Source organism: Tursiops truncatus, chromosome 2 (genome assembly GCF_011762595.2).
Source record: "Tursiops truncatus isolate mTurTru1 chromosome 2, mTurTru1.mat.Y, whole genome shotgun sequence".
NCBI lineage: Eukaryota > Metazoa > Chordata > Mammalia > Artiodactyla > Delphinidae > Tursiops > Tursiops truncatus.
Genome location: NC_047035.1, coordinates 156,640,416 through 156,664,698, shown reverse-complemented (window position 1 = coordinate 156,664,698; position 24,283 = coordinate 156,640,416). Strand labels below are relative to the sequence as shown.

Here is a 24,283-nt window from a genome sequence, read left to right as displayed (position 1 = left end):
ATCTTGTGCAAACTGTTTCTATCCAATAACTCTGTCCCTCATATTTAAAAATAACCTTGTGTGGGCTTCCCTGGTGGCGCAGTGGTTGAGAGTCCACCTCCCGATGCAGGGGACATGGGTTCGTGCCCCGGTCCGGGAGGATCCCACATGCCGCGGAGCGCCTGGGCCCGTGAGCCATGGCCACTGAACCTGCGCGTCCGGAGCCTGTGCTCCGCAACAGGAGAGGCCACAACAGTGAGAGGCTCGCGTACCGAAAAAAAAATAACCTTGTGCCAAATCTTCTTCCTTGACGCTCAGATTTAATGGCCCACAACTCTTAAGATGCCAGCAGGAATAAGATCCCTTCATTCACTAATTTGATCAACCTTAGCTGTGCCTGGCACTGTGTGCAGCCCCGAAGACACATGGAGAACAGAGACCCCATCAATGGGCTCGGAAACCTACAGCCCGAGGCAGGAGGCAGGCAAGTCCGCAGGCGAGGCCCACACAGCAGGGCAAGCGCCTTGATGTGGAAAAGAGGGACCACGGTCAGATCTAGAAAAACAAGGCCCAGGACGGCCCGGGACAGAGTAAGGATGAAAAGGACTATATCAGAGACAGACAGAAGGAAAGATGTTCCCAGAGGGCAAGGCAGCAGCCGGAGAAGCAGGAAGAAAGCCGGGAGGCGAGCAGGCATCGCGGAAACCAGGGGAAAGGGTGTGATAGGAACAAGAGGTAACAGCTCAGATGCGGCCCAGCGTTAAGGAAGAGCAGGGCCGTGCACTGCTCGCTGGAATTCCTGACACGTTGGTGGAGCCCTCACCACAAGCAGTTTCTTCGGAACCGGGGGCGGGGCGGGGGGGGGTGGCGAAGCGGGGGGAGCCAGGGGAGGCCCGGCGGCAAGGGGGCTGGGGAGCGGTGGCCACAGGACTAGCAAGTGGCCCGACAGCAGGAGAGGAACTCGCAGGAGCCCACTGCCAAAATAATGTGTGCACACGCATGTGTATATACACAAAAAATGCCCAGAAAACCTTAACAGAGGTGGTAAGAATGGCAATTTCTAGGTAGTAGGATTTCAAGTCTCGCCTCTTTCTAATTCTCTCTGCGTGTTTTTAAACAACCGTGTGAAAATAAAAATATTTTGTAAAAGACAGAAAACACTCACGAGAGAGTACGAAATGAAGAGCTCCGTGGACAGAGCTGTAGACGCAGAGCGCTCGCGTTTACTTTAGAAAGCCTCGTGTGTATGTGCAGGCAGGTTACACACCAGAATATTAACGGTGGTTCTCGAGGAGGTGGGATTATGCGTGACTTTAGAATTTCCTTTAAAAATGAGCAGGCATTACGGGGCTGAGGGAAGTCTTGCTTTCTATGACAGGAGGCGTCAGAACACGGTTACTTGCTTACAGAGAAAGGAAGAGACTGGAAAAAGGAAAGAAGACAGATGGTAGCCCCAGGAACCTGGAGAGACGCAGGGGCAGAGACGAGACTCGGAAGGAAGGATGCAGGTAAGTCTGTAGGTTTGACGACAGTTTAACGGAGTGAGTTCTCACCGATGGATTCTCTTTTCCTAAGAGGGAAGACATGAAAGCAGCTGCTGAGGAGGACAGGAGTGACGGACGGAAGCTCAGAGGAGCGTGGAGTGCGTGGAACGGCCACCGTGGACAGCAGGAGGGGACGTTGGTGAGGGCGACAGAACCTGCGGTCAGAGCCCACAGGAAGCTGGGGGTGGTGACTGGGACAAGCCCCCTCCCCGCCCCGTCTGCGCATCTGGGCGACATCCCTCTAACCGTGCGTGGCAGCCCGGGGCTGGGACCAGAATAAACAGATGCGTGACCTGACCCACGGTCCGGATTCTCAGGTGGGCAGGACAGAAGAGCCAAGAGAAAGAAAAATAACCAGAAAAGAAACTATCAGATGATCATCTTCACTTTAGACAAAGTGAAGTGAAGAAATCAAAGCGCACACCCTTTCTCTAATACAACTATTTTGTGAAAGCCAGAAAACATTCACGAGAGAGTATGAAACGAAGAACTCAGCAAAGCATCTATGAGTAAATCTGTGTCAGCGCCTGGAGAACCAGCAAGCAATTCCTCAGTGGACTGACAGGCTTCCTGGGGATCTTTCCGATCATCTTACCTGCTCCAGGGCTTCTTCACTAAAATCACCCTTTAAGTTTCTTCCAGATAACAGTTCGTCCCAAGTAAACAGCAGCGCATCTGTGACTTCACCAAATGGATTAAAATCAATCAGCCACACCTTCCCCTGCAGTACAGAAAGAAAGATCAATAAGTATAAAATAAAGTCTGTAATCTGGCTTATCAGAAAGATCATCTTATTCTACCCAAAAGGTCATCTTAAAAATCATATCACTTCTTTCAAAAGACAGTTTCCTCCAGGCCCCATCTGAGAAGGGGCCGCCTGTCTAAGTGGTGCAGGCACAGCGCCAAAGGGGAGGCCGCCCATAAAGGCGGAGGAGAGATGAAGGAGGAAAGCCCGATGAAGACATATATGTAGACTTCCGCCTCCAATCACACGAGAATTTTATGTCAAAAACCCAAGCAGGGAAAGGAAAATCTCACAAAATGGTTCCACCGAAGTAGCATGACTGCAATGCTCTCAAGGGTGACTTCAATGATCTTTCATGAAGAGGCCAGCAGTTCTCAGCACCATCCCTGAGCCCTGAGAGGTTTCTGCAAAGGCTTGTTTTTTTTTGTTTGTTTGTTTTTTTGCGGTACCGGGGCCTCTCACTGTTGTGGCCTCTCCCGTCACAGAGCACAGGCTCCGGACGCGCAGCCTCAGCGGCCATGGCTCACGGGCCCAGCCGCTCTGCGGCATGTGGGATCTTCCTGGACCGGGGCACGAACCCGTGTCCCCTGCATCGGCAGGCGGACTCTCAACCACTGCGCCACCAGGGAAGCCCGAGGCTTGTTTTTTTTAAACACACGAAAGACATAAGAAAATGCTCAGCTGTCTTTCATTTCAATGTAATAACTGTTTTCTCTGCATGACAGAACTTGATGGTACATGAAAGGGAGATGAAGAAAAGAAATCAACCTTTAAAGGAAAAGCCATCTTCTCCTACTCTGAGAGTAGCGATGGCCAAAGTGATAGGGTCCAGCCTCAGGGAAAGGACACCTCTGACCCAAGTCAGACAGTCTGCACCTTTGCACCTTGGTATAAAGTGGCAGAGCACCGACGTAAAGGAGCTGGAGAATCTGTGAAATCCTGCCAGGAGATTAAAGTCAACACATTTGATCACGGAGACGTTATGTGACATTTTACTAGATAAATGTTTCGTTGAAACTTTTATCTTTGCTCCTTTTGATTTTTCTCACTGAGACATTTATTTAATCGTACCGTTTTGTTGTTGGTAGTTTTTTCTGTAAATATGTAGCAGTCGTGTCTTGATCAGCCGCGCATGTGTGAAATTGAAAAGGAACTGGACTGCTAAGCCAGCATTCCTAATATCTAGCACTGTTTCTCATCTGTGTTAAAGGAAAAGTTTAAGAAAGATGAAACATCTTCCTAGGATTGGCTGCAAACTAGAAACCTCTAATAAGAGGCAAAGAACTACTGCAGGAAGTTTCTACCATATACCATTGGCTAAGTTTCCTGGTTTCTACAATCCCCGGGAGAAACCCTGCAATTCCTTCTTGCCACTTGACTTGTATCCTCACTTCTGTTTGGTGCCCACTCGTACCTTCTCTGACTACGTGAAATAATGTCAGCCATCAATCAACTCCTTGGTATGATTTCAGCTTTGCTTTTTCAGCGATTACTCAGATGTCTCTGATATACTGTATGTTATTTCAACAAAATGAGTACTTTCTAAAATTCAAACCATTTCGACTTGAGATTTTATAACCAGTAAAACTATCTCCTTATTAAAAAGAAAGAAAAAAAAACTTTTGCACCTGTTAGCATCAGAATATTTAGCCGTATAAACTAAAAATATGCCACATTGTAAAAAACAAATAAAATCACCACTGTTAGGACTGATAGCTGGCAGAATTTGTTCTGTAGTTCAGAAGCCATCCTCTAGTTTAAAGAAAAATAAGCCAGCTGTAATCAGGCATAAAACTATCAAGATAAGGATTTCAAACCTGTAATACGTTTTTCATGTCACACCTCAGGAACAAAACATCCTGAGAAATTCTGCTTTTAGGCAACCCATCAGACAAGAGTGGTCACACCGACCTTCCTAATATCAACCAACGGACCACCCCTCCATCCACCCAATTAAATCTCTATGCACCAAACACCGTGCCAGGCATGAGGGCATAAAGATCATATGGGCATAAAGGGCATAAAGAGTCTACTCCTTGAAAGAGTTCAGTTCAGACCAGGACATGCACACATGTGCACACACCAGTATATGGACTGTTCACCACAGCACAGTGTGTAAAAGACTAGAAACAAGCTAAGCATTCATCCATAGGGAAGTGACTCATCAAACTAGACAGTACATCCACATAACGAAATACTATGCCTTGTAAGAAAATGGAAAGCTCTGCAAGATACACTGTTTTTAAAAAGTATAAAAAGCAAGGTGCAAGCGTATATCATATGCTAACTCTTGTGTAAGAAAGATGGAAAAAAATAAGTATCCTGCTTGTTTTTGCATCAAGAAATACTGGAAGGATACATAAGAAACTAATACCATAGGAGTGCAGAGGAGCAAGGTTAAGAATCAGACCTTCTATGTATATTTTCACACTAATGACATTAACAAGCTTAATCTAACAAATATCTAAAGAATACTTAGCACATTAGAAATTGTACTTTCTTTCTCAATCACTCGTAAGACAGAAATAAAAAATAAAAAATGATGAGGCTGCAGATCCATTCTCAACAATATCAAAGATACAAGATGATATTCATCCCCAAAAGCAATGAAATTAATAACAAGACAATAACCATACCAAAAAAAAATACATAGGGGGACCCGAATCATTTTTCAAGTACCTAAAGTAGTTATTCTAAATTCTAGTTGTGCATTATCATCACTTAAGAAGCTTTTTTTTCTTTAAAAATAAACTTTTATTTTAGAACAGTTTTAGATTTATAGAGTTACTGCAAATATAGTACAGAGAGTTTTAATGTACTCCGCCCAGTTTTTAAATTTAGTTCTTGTTTGTTGTTGTTGAGTTTTAAGAGTTATTTGTGTAATTTTAGATAGAAGTTCTTTATCAGAAATGTGTATTGCACATATTTTCTCCCAGCTCTTGGTTTGTCTTTTATTTTTCTTAACTGTATTCTAATTTCCTTTTCCTGTTCTAGGATCTCATCAGCGATACCACATCACATTTAATGGTCATGTCTCCTTAGGCTTCTCTTGGTTTTCACAGTCTCTCAGACTCTTGTTTTCAATGACCTTGACAGTTTTGCAGATTACTGGTCAGACATTCTGCAGAATGTCCCACAACTGGGATTTGTAATACATTTAAATTCTTTTCTCAGTTTCTGCATTCCATTCTGGGATTCCCCCAAACTCCTAAATGATTTTTTTAAATTGGTATACATTAAGATTTATTCTTTTTTTTAAACATCTTTATTGGAGTATAATTGCTTTACAATGGTGTGTTAGTTTCTGCTTTATAACAAAGTGAATCAGTTATACGTATACGTATGTTCCCATATCTCTTCCCTCTTGCGTCTCCCTCCCTCCCACCCTCCCTATCCCACCACTCTAGGTAGTCACAAAGCACTGAGCTGAGCTGATCTCCCTGTGCTATGTGACTGCTTCCCACTAGCTATCTATTTTACGTTTGGTAGTGTATATATGTCCATGCCACTCTCTTGCTTTGTCACAGCTTACCATTCTCCCTCCCCATATCCTCAAGTCCATTCTCTAGTAGGTCTGTATCTTTATTCCCGTCTTACCCCTAGGTTCTTCATGACCGTTTTTTTTTTTTTCTTAGATTCCATATGTATGTGTTAGCATATGGCATTTGTTTTTCTCTTTCTGACTTACTTCACTCTGTATGACAGTCTCTAGGTCCATCCACCTCACTACAAATAACTCAATTTCGTTTCTTTTTATGGCTGAGTAATATTCCTTTGTATATATGTGCCACATCTTCTTTATCCATTCATCCGATGATGGACCCTTAGGTTGCTTCCAAGAAGCTTCTTAAAATACATATTCCAAGGCCTCGTCCCAGACCTACTGGATGGGGCGCTGTAGCTCTGACATACCGGGCAGGTAGAAGCTCTCAACACTGAGTCCACCTGCCCAGTTGCTGTCAGAACGTGGACACATCAGAGTGTCACCAAGCCTAGATACACTTTGGTTATACTTCAGATCAGAGACAACATAAAAGAAGAGTTAGCTTTCTCACAACAGTAGCCATAAAATTATATATTCAAGACAATGTCTAAGAAATAGTGATACACGTACCACTGAATGAAGGCAAATGAGTTTTACATCATGGCTGACATCTCTTCTCAGAAACCGTCAGGATGTTTACACTGGCGTGTTTCCCAATTTAAAAGCACGCAAACTGCTTTCAGTTCTGTCAGATCACAGTCATAATTACTGACGTCCATGTCCAACTTCACTTAAGACATTTACTGTTTCACCAACTCACACATGTGCACGGACATGCCAGCCCTACTGAACCACAGCAGACCTGGACATGTGCCAGGGAAATACTGAGACACCCCAGCAAACCCCAAATTTTCAAATGCCATTAAATATAAGTGCATTAGAACAGAAATGCTTCAGACTGAATATCTGAACAATGGGAACAAATAACACAACTCACAGGGTGGTATGGACTAAGGGAGATGCTGAATTAAATGAGAATAAAGCTCTTCTGAGCCGCACATTCAGGGCAATGGGCTAGGTTCCCTCCCTCCCTCACTGATTCCATCCTGCTCGCTACCAGGCCAATCCTGGAACGCTTAAGTCTCGAAGATAAGCTCCTTGACAGTCGAGAGATCATCTGGTTGGAAGCTGCTTGTTAGAAGCCCAGCATCTAACACAGGACAGGCTCTCGATAAACAATGGTGCGTGACTGACTGGATGTGGCCGGGGTCCGGCTTTAGAACAGAGCCATGGGCGCACAGCAGCTCAGGTTCCTACCCATTCTACTGTGCCAGCTCCCCGTTCTTTCTCTGAGATTTGTTTCCACTAAGCTGAAACTCTGCCAGGTGACATCTCTAGTACCACATCTCAGTTCATGCCTCCTCTTTCTAACTCTTAACAAATGTCATCACCCGTGAAGACACACACGTGGGAGGAGCTTCAAGATGGCGGAAGGGTAAGACGCGGAGATCATCTTCCTCCCCACAAATACATCAGAAATACATCTACACGTGGAACAGCTCCTACAGAACACGTAATGAATGCTGGCAGCAGACCTCAGACCTCCCAAAGGGCAAGAAACTCCCCACGTACCTGGGTAGGGCAAAAGGAAAAAAAAAACAGAGACAAAAGAATAGGGACGTGATCTGCACCAGTGGGAGGGAGCCGTGGAGGAGGAAAGTTTTCCACACACTAGGAAGCCCCTTCGCGGGTGGAGACTGCGGGTGGCGGAGGGGGAAAGCTTCGGAGCCGCAGAGGAGAGCGCAGCAACAGGGGTGCGGAGGGCAAAGCGGGGAGATTCCGCACAGAGGGTCAGGGCCGACCAGCACTCACCAGCCCGAGAGGCTTGTCTGCTCCCCCGCTGGGCCGGGCGGGGGCTGGGAGCTGAGGCTCGGGCTTAGGTCGGATGGCAGGGAGAGGACTGGGGTTGGCGGCGTGAACACAGCCTGCAGGGGCTGAGTGCACCACGGCTAGCCGGGAGGAAGTCCGGGAAAAAGTCTGGAGCTGCCGAAGAGGCAAGAGACCACTGTTTCGGGGAGCTCGAGGAGAGGGGATTAAGAGCACCGCTTAAAGGAGCTCCAGAGATGCGCGCGAGCCAAGGCTAACAGCGCGGACCCCAGAGACGGGCATGAGACGCTAAGGCTGCTGCTGCCGCCACCAAGAAGCCTGTGCGCAAGCACAGGTCACTATCCACACCTCCCCTCCCGGGAGCCTGTGCAGCCTGCCACTGCCAGGGTCCCGGGATCCAGGAACAACTTCCCCGGGAGAACGCACGGTGCGCCTCAGGCTGGTGCAACGTCACGCCGGCCTCTGCCGCCGCAGGCTTGCCCCACATCCGCACCCCCCCCTCGCCCCGTCCTGAGTGAGCCAGAGCCCCCGAATCAGCTGCTCCTTTAACCCCGTCCTGTCTGAGCGAAGAACAGATGCCCTCAGGCGACATACACGGAGAGGCGGGTCCAAATCCAAAGCTGAGCCCCGGGAGCTGTGAGAACAAAGAGAAAGGGAAGTCTCTCCCAGCAGCCTCAGGAGCAGCGGATTACATCTCCACAGTCAACTTGATGTACCTGCATCTGTGGAATACCTGAATAAACGAATCATCCCAAATTGAGGAGGTGGACTTTCGGAGCAACGATAAATATATATTTTTTTCCCCTTTTCTCTTTTTGTGAGTGTGTATGTGTATGCTTCTGGGTGTGATTTTGTCTGTATAGCTTTGCTTTTACCATTTGTCCTAGGGTTCTGCCTGTCCTTTTTTTTTTTTTTTACTTTTTAAAATTTTTCTCTTAATAATTATTTTTTATTTTATTAACTTTTCTTTTATCTTCTTCTTTCTTTTTTTCTGTTTTTGCTCCCTTTTATTCTGATCTGTGTGGAGGACAGGCTCTTGGTGCTGCAGCCAGGCATCAGGGCTGTGCCACTGAGGTGGGAGAGTCAAGTTCAGGACACAGGTCCACAAGAGACCTCCCAGCTCCACATAATATTAAACAGCAAAAATCTCCCAGAGATCTCCATATGAACGCCAAGACCCAGCTCCACTCAACGACCAGGAAGCTACAGTGCTGGACACCCTATGCCAAACAACTAGCAAGACAGGAACACAACCCATCCATTAGCACAGAGGCTGCCTAAAATCATAGTAAGGCCACAGACACCCCAAAAAACACCACCAGACGTGGACCTGCCCAACAGAAAGACAAGATCCAGCCTCACCCACGAGAACACAGGCACTAGTCCCCTCCACCAGGAAGCTTACACAACCCACTGAACCAACCTTAGCCACTGGGGACAGACACCAAAACAACGGGAACTATGAACCTGCAGCCTGTGAAAAGGAGACCCCAAACACAGTAGGTTAAGCAAAATGAGAACACAGAGAAACACACCACAGATGAAAGAGCAAGATAAAAACCCACCAGACCTAACAAATGAAGAGGAAATAGGCAGTCTTTCTGAAAAAGAATTCAGAATAATGGTAGTAAAGACGATCCAAAATCCTGGAAATAGAATGGAGAAAATACAAGAAATGTTTAACAAGGACCTAGAAGAACTAAAGAGCAAACAAACAGTGATGAACAACACAATAAATGAAATTAAAAATTCTCTAGAAGGGATCAATAGCAGGATAACTGAGGCAGAAGAACAGATAAGGGACCTGGAAGATAAAATAGTGGAAATAACTACTGCAGAGCAGAATAAAGAAAAAAGAAGGAAAAGAATTGAGGACAGTCTCAGAGACCTCTGGGACAACATTAAATGCACTAACATTTGAATTATAGGGGTCTCAGAAGAAGAAGAGAAAAAGAAAGGGACTGAGAAAATATTTGAAGAGATTATACTTGAAAACTTCCCTAATATCGGAAAGGAAATAGTTAATCAAGTCCAGGAAGCACAGAGGGTCCGATACAGGATAAATCCAAGGAGAAACACGCCAAGACACTTACTAATCAAACTATCAGGGCTTCCCTGGTGGCGCAGTGGTTGAGAGTCCACCTGCCGATGCAGGGGACACAGGTTCGTGCCCTGGTCCAGGAAGATCCCACATGCCGCGGAGTGGCTGGGCCCGTGAGCCATGGCTGCTGAGCCTGCATGTCCAGAGCCTGTGCTCCACAACAGGAGAGGCCACAACAGTGAGAGGCCCGTGTACCGCAAAAAATATATAAATAAATAAAATCAAACTATCAAAAATTAAATACAAAGAACAGATATTAAAAGCAGCAAGGGAAAAACAATAAATAACACATAAAGGAATCCCCATAAGGTTAATAGCTGATCTTTCAGCAGAAACTCTGCAAGCCAGAAGGGAGAGGCAGGACATACTTAAAGTGATGAAGGAGAAAAACCTACAACCAAGATTACTCTACCCAGCAAGGATCTCATTCAGATTTGACAGAGAAATTAAAATCTTTACAGAGAAGCAAAAGCTAAGAGAATTCAGCACCACCAAACCAGCTTTACAACAAATGCTAAAGGAACTTCTCTAGGCAGGAAACACAAGAGAAGGAAAAGACCTACAATAACAAACCCAAAACAATTAAGAAAATGGGAATAGGAACACACATATCGGTAATTACCTTAAATTTAAATGGCTTAAATACTCCAACCAAAAGATACAGACCGGTTGAATGGATATAAAAACAAGACCTGGGGCTTCCCTGGTGGCGCAGCGGTTGAGAATCTGCCTGCCAATGCAGGGGACACGGGTTCGAGCCCTGGTCTGGGAGGATCCCACATGCCGTGGAGCAACTAGGCCTGTGAGCCACAACTACTGAGCCTGCGCATCTGGAGCCTGTGCTCCGCAACGAGAGAGGCCACAACAGTGAGAGGTCCGCGCACCGCGATGAAGAGTGCCCCCACTTGCCACAACTAGAGAAAGCCCTTGCACAGAAACGAAGACCCAACACAGCAAAAATAAATTAATAAATTAATAAACTCCTACCCCCAACATCTTCTTAAAAAAAAAAAAAAAAAAACAAGACCCGTATATATGTTGTCTACAAGAGACCCATTTTAGACCTAGGGACACATACAGACTAAAAGTGAGGGGATGGAAAAAGATATTCCATGCAAATGGCAATCAAAAGAAAGCTGGAGTAACAATTCTCATATCAGACAAAATAGACTTTATAACAAAGACTATTACAAGAGACAAAGAAAGACACATTGATCAAGGGATCAATCCAAGAAGATATAACAATTGTAAATATTTATGCACCCAACATAGGAGCACCTCAATACATAAGGCAAATACTAAGAGCCATAAAAGAGGAAATCGACAGTAACACAATCATAGTAGGGGACTTTAACACCCCACTTTCACCAATGGACAGATCATACAAAATGAAAATAAATAAGGAAACACAAGCTTTAAATGATACATTAAACAAGATGCACTTAATTGATATTTATAGGACATTCCATCCAAAAACAACAGAATACACATTCTTCTCAAGTGCTCATGGAACATTCTCCAGGATAGATCATATCTTGGGTCACAAATCAAGCCTTGGTAAATTTAAGAAAATTGAAATTGTATCAAGTATCTTTTCCAACCACAACACTATGAGACTAGATACCAATTACAGGTAAAAATCTGTAAGAAATACAAACACATGGAGGCTAAACAACACACTACCTAATAACCAAGAGATCACTGAAGAAATCAAAGAGGAAATAAAAAAATACCTAGAAACAAATGACAATGAAAACACGACAACCCAAAACCTATGGGATGCAGCAAAAGCAGTTCTAAGAGGGAAGTTTATAGCAATACAATCCTACCTTAAGAAACAAGAAACATCTCAAATAAACAACCTAACCTTACACCTAAAGCAATTAGAGAAAGAAGAACAAAAAAACCCCCAAAGTTAGCAGAAGGAAAGAAATCATAAAGATGAAATCAGAAATAAATGAAAAAGAAAATAAAGGAAACAACAGCAAAGATCAACAAAACTAAAAGCTGGTTCTTTGAGAAGATAAACAAAATTGATAAACCATTAGCCAGACTCATCAAGAAAAAAAGGGAGAAGACTCAAATCAATACAATTAGAAATGAAAAAGGAGAAGTAACAACTGACACTGAAGAAATACAAAGGATCATGAAAGATTACTACAAGCAACTGTATGCCAATAAAATGGACAACCTGGAAGAAATGTTGTCAAATTCTTAGAAAAGCACAACCTTCCGAGACTGAACCAGGAAGAAATAAAAAATATGAACAGACCAATCACAAGCACTGAAGTTGAAACTGTGATTAAAAATCTTCCAACAAAGAAAAGCCCAGGACCAGATGGCTTCACAGGTGAATTCTATCAAACATTTAGAGAAGAGCTAACACCTATCCTTCTCAAACTCTTCCAAAATATAGCAGAGGGAGGACCACTCCCTAACTCCTTCTACGAGGCCACCATCACCTTGATACCAAAACCAGACAAGGATGTCACAAAGAAAGAAAACTACAGGCCAATATCACTGATGAACATAGATGCAAAAATCCTCAACAAAATACTAGCAAACAGAATCCAACAGCACATTAAAAGGATCATACACCATGATCAAGTGGGGTTTATTCCAGGAATGCAAGGATTCTTCAATATACGCAAATCTATCAATGTGATAAACCATATTAACAAATTGAAGGAGAAAAACCATATGATCATCTCAATAGATGCAGAGAAAGCTTTTGACAAAATTCAACACCCATTTATGATAAAAACCCTGCAGAAAGTTGGCATAGAGGGAACTTTCCTCAACATAATAAAGGCCATATATGACAAGCCCACAGCAAACATCATCCTCAATGGTGAAAAACTGAAAGCATTTCCACTAAGATCAGGAACAAGACAAGGTTGCCCACTCTCACCACTATTATTCAACATTGTTTTGGAAGTTTTAGCCACAGCAATCAGAGAAGAAAAGGAAATAAAAGGAATCCAAATTGGAAAAGAAGAAGTAAAGCTGTCACTGTTTGCAGATGACATGATCCTATACATAGAGAACTCTAAAGATGCTACCAGAAAACTACTAGAGCTAATCAGTGAATTTGGTAAAGTGGCAGGATACAAAATTAATGCACAGAAATCTCTGGCATTCCTATATACTAATGATGAAAAATCTGAAAGTGAAATCAAGAAAACACTCCCATTTACCATTGCAACAAAAAGAATAAAATATCTAGGAATAAACCTACCTAAGGAGACAAAAGACCTGTATGCAGAAAATTATAAGACACTGATGAAAGAAATTAAAGATGATATAAATCGATGGAGAGATATACCATGTTCTTGGATTGGAAGAATCAACATTGTGAAAATGACTCTACTACCCAAAGCAATCTATAGATTCAATGCAATCCCTATCAAACTACCACTGGCATTTTTCACAGAACTAGAACAAAAAATTTTGCAATTTGTATGGAAACACAAAAGACCCCGAATAGCCAAAGCAATCTTGAGAACGAAAGAAGGAACTGGAGGAATCAGGCTCCCTGACTTCAGACTATACTACAAAGCTACAGTCATCAAGACGGTATGGTACTGGCACAAAAACAGAAAGATAGATCAATGGAACAGGATAGAAAGCCCAGAGATAAACCCATGCACATACGGACACCTTATCTTTGATAAAGGTGGCAGTAATGTACAATGGAGAAAGGACAGCCTCTTCAATAAGTGGTGCTGGGAAAACTGGACAGGTACATGTAAAAGTATGAGATTAGATCACTCCCTAACACCATACACAAAAATAAGCTCAAAATGGATTAAAGACCTAAATGTAAGGCCAGAAACTATTAAACTCTTAGAGGAAAACATAGGCAGAACACTCTATGACATAAATCAAAGCAAGATCTTTTCTGACCCACCTCCTAGAGTAATGGAAATAAAAACAAAAATAAACAAATGGGACCTAATGAAACTTCAAAGCTTTTGCACAGCAAAGGAAACCATAAACAAGACCAAAAGACAACCCTCAGAATGGGAGAAAATATTTGCAAATGAAGCAACCGACAAAGGATTAATCTCCAAAATTTACAAGCAGCTCATGCAGCTCAATAACAAGAAAACAAACAACCCAATCCAAAAATGGGCAGAAGACCTAAATAGACATTTCTCCAAAGAAGATATACAGACTGCCAACAAACACATGAAAGAATGCTCAACATCATTAATCATTAGAGAAATGCAAATCAAAACTACAATGAGATATCATCTCACACCAGTCAGAATGGCCATCATCAAAAAATCTAGAAACAATAAATGCTGGAGAGGGTGTGGAGAAAAGGGAACACTCTTGCACTGCTGGTGGGAATGTGAATTGGTTCAGCCACTATGGAGAACAGTATGGAGGTTCCTTAAAAAACTACAAATAGAACTACCATATGACCCAGCAATCCCACTACTGGGCATATACCCTGAGAAAACCAAAATTCAAAAAGAGTCATGTACCAAAATGTTCATTGCAGCTCTATTTACAATAGCCCGGAGATGGAAACAACCTAAGTGCCCGTCATCGGATGAATGGATAAAGAAGATGCGGCACATATATACAATGGAATATTACTCAGCCATAAAAAGAAACGAAATTGAGCTATTTGTAATGAGGTGGATAGACCTAGAGTCTGTCATACAGAGTGAAGTAAGTCAGAAAGAAAAAGACAAATACCGTATGCTAACACATATATATGGAATTTAAGAAAAAAATGTCATGAAGAACCTAGGGGTAAAGCAGGAATAAAGACGCAGACCTCTTAGAGAACGGACTTGAGGTTATGGGGAGGGGCAAGGGTGAGCTGTGACAGGGCGAGAGAGAGTCATGGGCATATACATAGTAACAAACGCAGTAAGGTAGATAGCTAGTGGGAAGCAGCCGCATGGCACAGGGATATTGGCTCGGTGCTTTGTGACAGCCTGGAGGGGTGGGATGGGGAGGGTGGGAGGGAGGGAGACGCAACAGGGAAGACATATGGGAACATATGTTTATGTATGACTGATTCACTTTGTTATAAAGCAGAAACTAACACACCATTGTAAAGCAATTATACCCCAATAAAGATGTTAAAAAAAAAAAAAAAAATCTTCCAACAAACTAAAGCCCAGGACCAGATGACTTCACAGGTAAATTCTATCAAATATTTAGTGAAGAGCTAACACCTATCCTTCTCAAACTCTTCCAAAATATAGCAGAGGGAGGAACACTCCCCAACGCATTCTACGAGGCCACCATCACTCTGATACCAAAACCAGACAAGGATGTCACAAAGAAAGAAAACTATAGGCCAATACCACTGATGAACATAGATGCAAAAATGCTCAACAAAATACTAGCAAACAGAATCCAACAGCACATGAAAAGGATCATACACCAGGATCAAGTGGGGTTTATTCCAGGAATGCAAGGATTCTTCAATATACGCAAATCAATCAACGTGATACACCATATTAACAAACTGAAGGAGAAAAACCATATGATCATCTCAATAGATGCAGAGAAAGCTTTTGACAACATTCAACACCCATTTATGATAAAAACCCTGCAGAAAGTAGGCATAGAGGGAACTTTCCTCAACATAATAAAGGCCATATATGACAAATCCACAGCCAACATTGTCCTCAGTGGTGAAAAACTGAAACCATTTCCACTAAGATCAGGAACAAGATAACGCTGCCCAATAGTGCTCTCACCACTATTATTCAACATAGTTTTGGAAGTTTCAGCCACAGCAATGAGAGAAGAAAAAGAAATAAATGGAATTCAAATCAGAAAAGAAGAAGTAAAGCTGTCACTGTTTGCAGATGACATGATAGTATACATAGAGAATCCTAAAGATGCTACCAGAAAACTACTAGAGCTACTCAATGAATTTGGTAAAGTAGCAGGATACAAAATTAATGCACAGAAATCTCTTGCATTCCTATACACTAATAGTGAAAAAATCTGAAAGTGAAATTAAGAAAACTCTCCCATTTACCACTGCAACAAAAAGAATAAAATATCTAGGAATAAACCTACCTAAGGAGACAAGACCTGTATGCAAAAAATTATAAGACACTGATGAAAGAAATTAAAGACGATACAAAGAGATGGAGAGATATACCATGTTCTTGGATTGGAAGAATCAACATTGTGAAAATGACTCTACTACCCAAAGCAATCTACAGATTCAATGCAATCCCTATCAAACTACCACTCGCATTTTTCACTGAACTAGAACAAAAATTTCACAATTTGTATGGAAACACAAAAGACCCCGAAGAGCCAAAGCAATCTTGAGAATGAAAAAGGGAGCTAGAGGAATCAGGCTTCCTGACTTCAGACTATACTACAAAGCTACAGTAATCAAGACAGTATGGTACTGGCACAAAAAGAGAAATATAGATCAATGGAACAGGACAGAAAGCCCAGAGATAAACCCATGCACATATGGTCACCTTATCTTTGATAAAGGAGGCAAGAATATACAGTGGAGAAAAGACAGCCTCTTCAATAAGTGGTGCTGGGAAAACTGGACAGCTACATGTAAAAGAATGAAATTAGAACACTCCCTAACACCATACACAAAAATAAACTCAAAATGGATTAAAGACCTAAATGTAAGGCCGGATACCATCAAACTCTTAGAGGAAAACATAGGCAGAACACTCTATGACATAAATCTCAGCAAGATCCTTTTTGACCCACCTCCTAGAGAAATGGAAATTAAAAACAAAAATAAACAAATGGGACCTAATGAAATTTCAAAGCTTTTGCACAGCAAAGGAAACCATAAACAAGACCATAAGACAACCCTCAGAATGGGGGAAAATATTTGCAAATGAAGCAACTGACAAAGGATTAATCTCCAAAATTTACAAGCAGCTCATGCAGCTTAACATTAAAAAAACAAACAACCCAATCCAAAAATGGGCAGAAGACCTAAACAGACATTTCTCCAAAGTAGATATACAGATTGCCAACAGGTACATGAAAGAATGCTCAACATCATTAATCATTAGAGAAATGCAAATCAAAACTACAATGAAGTATCATCTCACACCGGTCAGAATGGCCATCATCAAAAAATCTAGAAACAATAAATGCTGGAGAGGGTGTGGAGGAAAGGGAACCCTCTTGAACTGCTGGTGGGAATGTAAATTGATCCAGCCACTATGGAGAACAGTATGGACGTTCCTTAAAAAACTAAAAATAGAACTACCATATGACCCAGCAATCCCACTACTGGGCATATATGCTGAGAAAACCATAATTCAAAAAGAGTCATGTAGATGAGGTTGATTATAATTTTTGTGACTTTCTGTTTGAATAAAAAAAATAAAAATCCCACAAGGACTCAGAGGCAAAAAATATACAAATCAATTTTCACTGCAAAGTAAAGGAGCTGTTACAGTGGAGGATTACTGGACTGAACATCAATATTATGACACAGTATGAGTGTGTTTCGTATTTGGTAATTGCAATCATTGTTGCTTTTGTTGTAGTCATCCATTTACAATGCTTGGTGCCAGTTTATTTATCTCTTGTAAAAATAAAATACAGTGTGTGTGTGTGAGTTGTGAGCAAAAAAAAAAAAGAAAGCATATCCACATGAAAATGAAGTTTAAATGATGAGCAAATGGTTTGTTTAAGGTATTGGCCAATTGTGCATTATTTTGTTACTCTTTGTGTGTATTATTTGTGTCAAATTAAAAAAAGAAAAAAACCCCAAAACCTAATAGTACTACTACTATACTATATACTATATAAATACATGTTTTATATATTAAATATAAAATATATTTAATATAAGTACAAGTATGATATAAATATATAATACATATTTTATAGAAAAAAAAAGAGTCATGTACCAAAATGTTCATTGCAGCTCCATTTACAATAGCCAGGACATGGAAGCAACCGAAGTATCCATCAACGGATGAATGGATAAAGAAGATGTGGCACATATATACAAAGGAATGTTACTCAGCCATAAAAAAGAAATGAAATTGAGTTATTTGTAGTGAGGTGGATGGACCTAGAGTCTGTCATACAGAGTGAAGTAAGTCAGAAAGAGAAAAACAAATACCGTATGCTAAAACATATATATATGGAATCTTAAAAAAAAAAATGGTCATGAAGAACCTAGGCATAAGATGGGAATAAAGATGCAGACCTACTAGAGAATGGACTTGAGGATACGGGGAGGGGGAAGGGTAAGCTGGGACAAAGTGAGAGAGTGGCATGGACATATATATACACTGCCAAACGTAAAATAGATAGCTAGTAGGAAGCAGCCTCATAGCACAGGGAGATCAGCTCGGTGCTTTGTGACCACCTAGAGAGGTGGGATAGGGAGGGTGGGAGGGAGGGAGATGCAAGAGGGAAGAGATATGTGGACATATGTATATATATAACTGATTCACTTTCTTATAAAGCAGAAACTAACACATCATTGTAAAGCAATTATATTCCAATAAAGATGTGAAAAAAAAAAAGACAGACATGAAAACAGAGTAAGTGATGCTTTGGCTTGATAGAGATGAGTAAACAGTTAACAGTTATTTTGGGATATGACCATATGGGCCCCTCCTTTTGTCCAAAAAATGATTCAAAGGTATCACAATCATCACTACAATGAGGCGATAGGAGCGTGGAGAGGGAAGAAGAAAAATGTGAGAGACATTTAAGAAACATAGGGGTCTAATGTTTAGAAAACACACCTGCTGTCCTCTGAACAGCTAAGTCAGTGAGCACTGTCACAGGACACCTAGTGAACCAAATTTCTTTGAAAAGATTGCATGTCTTGATAGTGAAATCTCTGCTGCAGGATGTACTAGGTCAGGTTTTTGTTTTCTTTTTCATTACAGAAGTTTCCATCACTTCAAGATTACAGAATAAATACAAACTACTCGAATCCTCGTCTTCAGTCTAAAGATGCAAGTGACTCGAATCACGCTAAGGGCCTTTCAGGTAACTGAAAATAATAACTTCTAAATATCCAGTGACAAATTCCTGGCCACACCGAAGAGTACAAACTCAACTATTTTAAGTAGGCCCAGGCCCCCGACAAAAGGGGAAAGGAGGACACAGGGTGGCCTTAGCAGTCTGTTAAATTAATAATCCTTGAATTTGTGACACATAACAATGGAAGATATCATGTGTTCTAGTGTTAAGGATATTTTAAGGGGATATTCTTGGCCATGGTGAATTTCAAGCACCTTAGTTGATTTGAGAAAATATTTGTTGAGCGGTGAGCCCTTCCATAGAGAATGCCTATGTATTTAAAGCATATGAAATGTCATTTTTACTTACCCTACTGTCTCTATATATATCGAATACAACTGCAAAGGAGAAAAAACCTGAAGTTAGTAATGAACTTCTATTTTCATGATCTACACCTCCTTTTGAAAATTAAAATGCGTTTTATTATTACTCAAAGGACTTCCTGCTTCTACATCTCAAAACTTCAAACATAAAAAGGCATCCTGCAATGTTTTACTTATATAATTTTGTTTTCCTTTTCGCGATCCTCAGCCGTAATCCCTTACGTTTAAAAATTCAAACCAAACACCAACATCGTCTCAACCAGTTCACAATTAGAGACAGGTTATCTATATCAGAGAAAGGAGCATCAATCACTGACTGCTTGATGGGGAATAAAATGGGTAAAATCTGCAATAGAAAAGCACACTACCTAGCCATGCTTAGGGCATGATTCATCTTTTTTAAAAGTCAAACCTGCCACAGACCCCAGGCTTGGCAAGTAGAAAAACAGAAACCATAGCAGATATAATTTGACAATGCATGAAAATTGTCTCATACACAATACTTTCAATACTTACTTTCAACTCTTAAAAACAACTCACAAATATTTACTTTGTAACTGGTGCTATCTGATCATTCAAATAAAAATCTAGAAAGGCAGATCAGTCAACTAGCTAATTTAGTCCTAATAACAGAAGCATGTGGTTCTCTGTAGACAGACCCTTTGAAATGTACAATAAAATACCTCAAATGACAGGAGAGAGACCATCTCAGTATTAAAAAGGGACTCTGGTTAAATAACGTAAAATTAACATGCAAACCCATCAGCCATACTATCATATAATAAAATGTTTAAAATACAGTATTTTGAATCCAGTTTTAAAATATGTACCGCCGTGAAATAAGGTTCGGTAACATTATGCATGTCATTTCACTGGGCCAATAAAAAATACTCACAGTCTTCATCTAAGAATTTATACTGTATGTGTTTCTTGAAAAAGTCTTGTATGCATCTGCAAATCTCTTCCTTTTGTTTAGAAATATGATCATAATATTGTGTGTAGTCCCTTTGAGAAATACCTGACAAGAAAATATTTTATATTTCATTATTACACAATATTCTTTTCAAAAACACCAATATGTGATTTAAACCTCTTTTTGAGGAAACCATTAAAGTAGATCGAATGAATATGGCATCATACATTAGTCAGCATTTTATATAGATATAAAGCTTATCAGTTGTAAAGGTTCAAATGGCTAGGTGAACCCTACAATTCCATATTGCCATGCACTCTTACTTTAGAAACAGGAGTTATTTTTATTGAGTACAATGGGAAGAATTCAAAGTCATAAAAATGTTTCTTACGTAAAAAATGAAAGAAGCAATTTTAAACCTACCCACATAGTCAACTGCTGCTTCTTTGATTTTTCCAATGAACTGTCTAAAAATTGGCATTCTTTTCCACTTTCTTTGGGAAAACGTAAAATACCCCTCACCATACGTCTTCCATAATCATACTGCACTTCACGGTCTATTTTCCTTGTTCATACGTGCTATCCTGCCTTCACAAGCCTGATGTTTCAAGCCATGGAAAAGTAAACATTCCTTTCTTCAGAGTGACTTGCTGACATTATTCCAAAAAGACTAAAGGGAGTATTGTAAGAACTCCTTTAATCTGCTCTAGACCTAAGAAAAAGTTCTCTGCTCTGAAAGAAGGGCTTCCAACCAATTTCTTAATCACATGCCAATATGACTCCCTTCTTTAACTGTACTTAATACTGCAGTGTTTCTTTCAGAGATATATAACAATATTACACAATAAATTCAAACGACCCCCGTGTATTTCAGGTAAGTTAAATGTCAACATCACATTCAATAAATAAATAGTGTTGATCTGATTCTGTTCAAATCACACTTTTCTTGGTTGAAAATCAATTCTACCTCATGGAAAATGTGCTTAGACAAAATAAGAGCAAATTATCTACAATATTTAGCTTGAATAAATCATAGCAGACAAAATAATAACCTCAGAGGAAAGAAAATGGGTGCCTTTTAAAGCAATGTACTTCTTTGCATATTTTCTCTTGCTAGAATAATAAACAGTGCTTCAATAATAGAAATAAATGTTCAAAAACTGGGCTTTTTACGCTGCTTAAAATAAGCAGTGTATTGCCAGTAATACCTAGGAAAGCCCCAGAGAGAAAGCAGGTAGTATTACACACATCCTGAGAACAGTAAAGGCCACCACTTTCATCCCTGGAATCCAGATTGACGTGATTCATCAACAAGACTATTTTCTGTGGAAACAGAATCTGGCCTCAGGACCCTTGTTGATACAGCATTCCAGAGAGTCAGTGCCAATTGGGTAGAGGTAGCATCTGAGATAAAAACTGATTGTTACCCTTGTCTTAATTACTAAGTAATTTATTTCCATCAAAAGCTTGTCTTCTTTTAACAATTACTTTCAAAGGTTTAAAAAAACAAAAAAACGCAAAAACCTCACCAATAAGCTTATTTTCCTTGACAAAACATCGGAACTCAGCACCAGGAATTAATTCACACCATTTTCGAAGAACAAGCTGTAGACAAAGGAAAAAAGGGACACAACTATGTAACAAGAGAATATTTACTAGTCTAATAAACAATTTTATGTTGAGACTATATCTTAACAATTGCCATTATCAAGTGTTTTGGTTTTTTTAAAAAAAAAGGCATCATAAAACATTCCTGACATGATATGTAGGGAACAGAGCTATGATCTATTAGTCTAACAGAACAGGGGAAATTGTATTAAAACTCTTTATGACAAAATGTGCCTTTGTCATTTATTTACCATTTTGGGAGTTCTGACATAACATACAACTCAAAGGATGATATAGTCACATCTTATCATCGTTGGGCCATAAGTTTCCCTATAATTCATGTTCCTCACTCCTTTAAGAACATCAAAAAGTAAAATAATTTCCAAGTTATCTACCTTAAGCATCATTCTGTAATACTCTGATAAAATTATTACGGCTTATCACAAAGACTCACTAAAATCCTTTCATGATTTTCCCATTATTTTAAAGTAATACAATTCTACCAATGGCCCAATTCATAAATGGGTTTATTACTATAACATTATTTAATATGTGTAAATTCTCATATTGTTGTAATTTATAAATAGTACAGTTGACAAATGTATGCTTCTGAGTCTGGTTTTAAAATGTTCTTTGGAAAAAACTAGTCCTGTCCTTTTGAAGTATTAACTGTAATCAATGACAAGAGCCCCAGCCTCCCGAATCCTGGCATGCACCTCTTTGCCCCTCAAGACCTAGGAGATAGGACTTGAATTACTCTAGGCCCCATTCCAGGAATCCCCCCAGTGGGCTCTGTACCTTCCCATGCCACCCAGTTTCTTGTACATAACATTCGAGAGTAAGCCCATACCCCATGTTGTACTAGGATAATCTGACACAAGTCTCTCTTCTAAGGGTGAGCAGCTGGGTCTTATTCACCTTTGCGTTCCCAGCACAGGTATGTAATGCCTAGCAGGTGCCTAGGAAATGTTTGTCGAGTGAAACATGGAATGGTAAATATTTAAGATAAGTAGCCACTAAAAACATGATACAAAAAAATTTAATGAACTGTGAAAATGCTCATACTATGTCATAAGTGAAAAAAAAAGTGGCACATAAAGCATCTTATGGAGTGTGTATATGCGCACAGGTGTGCACACCCACACCCACACACACCCACACCCACACACACACACAAATATCTCAAGAAAGGGAAGTTAAAGGTCAAAATGCTAATAATACTGAGGATATCTGGGTGGTAGGCTCCTCATATTTTCTTGTATTTTTAAATTTTTGATAGTAGGTTGCTTTCCTTAAAAAAAAAAAACTGTAGGGCTTCCCTGGTGGCGCAGTGGTTAAGAATCCGCCTGCCAATGCAGGAGACATGGGTTCGTGCCCCGGTCCGGGAAGATCCCACATGCCGCGGAGCGGCTAGGCCTGTGAGCCACAACTACTGAGCCTGCGCGTCTGGAGTCTGTGCTCCGCAACGGGAGAGGCCCTGACAGTGAGAGGCCCGCGCACCGCGATGAAGAGTGGCCCCTGCTCTCCGGAACTGGAGAAAGCCCTCGCACAGAAACGAAGACCCAACACAGCCAAAAATAAATGTAAAATTAATTAATTAATTAAAAAAAAAAAAAAAACTGTAGTGTTAAAATATGTCTTAGAAATTTGAAGTGTGCTGATTCCAATTTTCATTATTGTGAGCTCTTGGTCAAGCTCTGTATGTGCCACCTTTTGAAAAAGAACCTAATTATTAAATGAAGAATCCCACACTAAAAAATTACACTGTTGTTACCTATTAAAAGTTGATACTGGCAAATATATTTTCTGACAGCTACAGTAATTTTTATGTAAGCAACAAATAAATATGCAATTATTGCAAACTGACATTAAGTTTTTGGAAAATTTGCATTATCTATTGAAATAACGTTTTGGACAGGTAATACAAACACTGTACTTGATTTTTTAAAAAAGGTAAAAGGTGAGTCTTCCCCCCAAACAGTGTCTCTGTCCTCCTCCGCACAGGTAACCAGTGCTGACAATTTCTCATACCTCTTTCCAGAAGTATTCTATGAATACATGAGCATATAGTAGGTATCTTTTTAAATACACACAGACGCAAGCACATGATACCTAGGATTTTGCTTGCCACTTTTTTCATTTTAATTACTTTCACTTTCCTGGGCTTTTAAAACTGGGTTTTAAACCCTATGCACTAACATGATGATGGCACATTTCCCAAAAAGCAATAAAAGAGCAAACTGCCGGTGAAATCAATCCCGGGGACAGATGATGACATTACAACAAAGATTACGTCGCAGGGCAAGACTAGGAAAACAATCTTTTTCATTTTTGTGTTTCTAGCACAAAGTAATAAGATATAGCAGGTGCTTGATAGATGTTTGTTCAGTGAAACAATAGATATGAATGTATTACATACACACGATTAATGTTATAAAAAATGTTTAAAGACCTGGGAAAATGCTAATATATTACATACCCCTCACAAACGGTACGTAAAGATCTCAATTACAAGTGCTAAAAGATGTAGGAATTGTTTGGTGGCTTGGTGAAGAGTCAATTACCTGTTCACAGAAGATATGCCACTATATACACTCAACACACTCAGAATTACTTAGTACAGTAAGTCAGTGGACAACTTTTGAAAGCATGTGTATATACAAGTGACTGGAAGC

The 24,283-nt window shown here is 40.5% G+C and overlaps 1 protein-coding gene across 3 annotated transcripts in view; it reads right to left on the bottom strand.

The window, feature by feature from the left end:
• The window catches only part of CDC123 (cell division cycle 123), a 58,311-nt gene that overhangs the window by 2,478 nt on the left and 31,550 nt on the right, over positions 1–24,283 (bottom strand). For 2 of the 3 annotated variants that reach the window (XM_019933263.3, XM_019933264.3), the window contains 4 exons: positions 21,530–21,605; positions 19,983–20,105; positions 19,074–19,102; positions 2,119–2,244 (listed from right to left, as the gene is read on the bottom strand). In XM_019933263.3, the coding sequence (XP_019788822.1) occupies positions 2,119–2,244; positions 19,074–19,102; positions 19,983–20,105; positions 21,530–21,605 (354 nt within the window). The remainder of the gene's footprint in view (positions 1–2,118; positions 2,245–19,073; positions 19,103–19,982; positions 20,106–21,529; positions 21,606–24,283) is intronic. The other variant, XM_019933265.3, reaches the window with a different exon arrangement.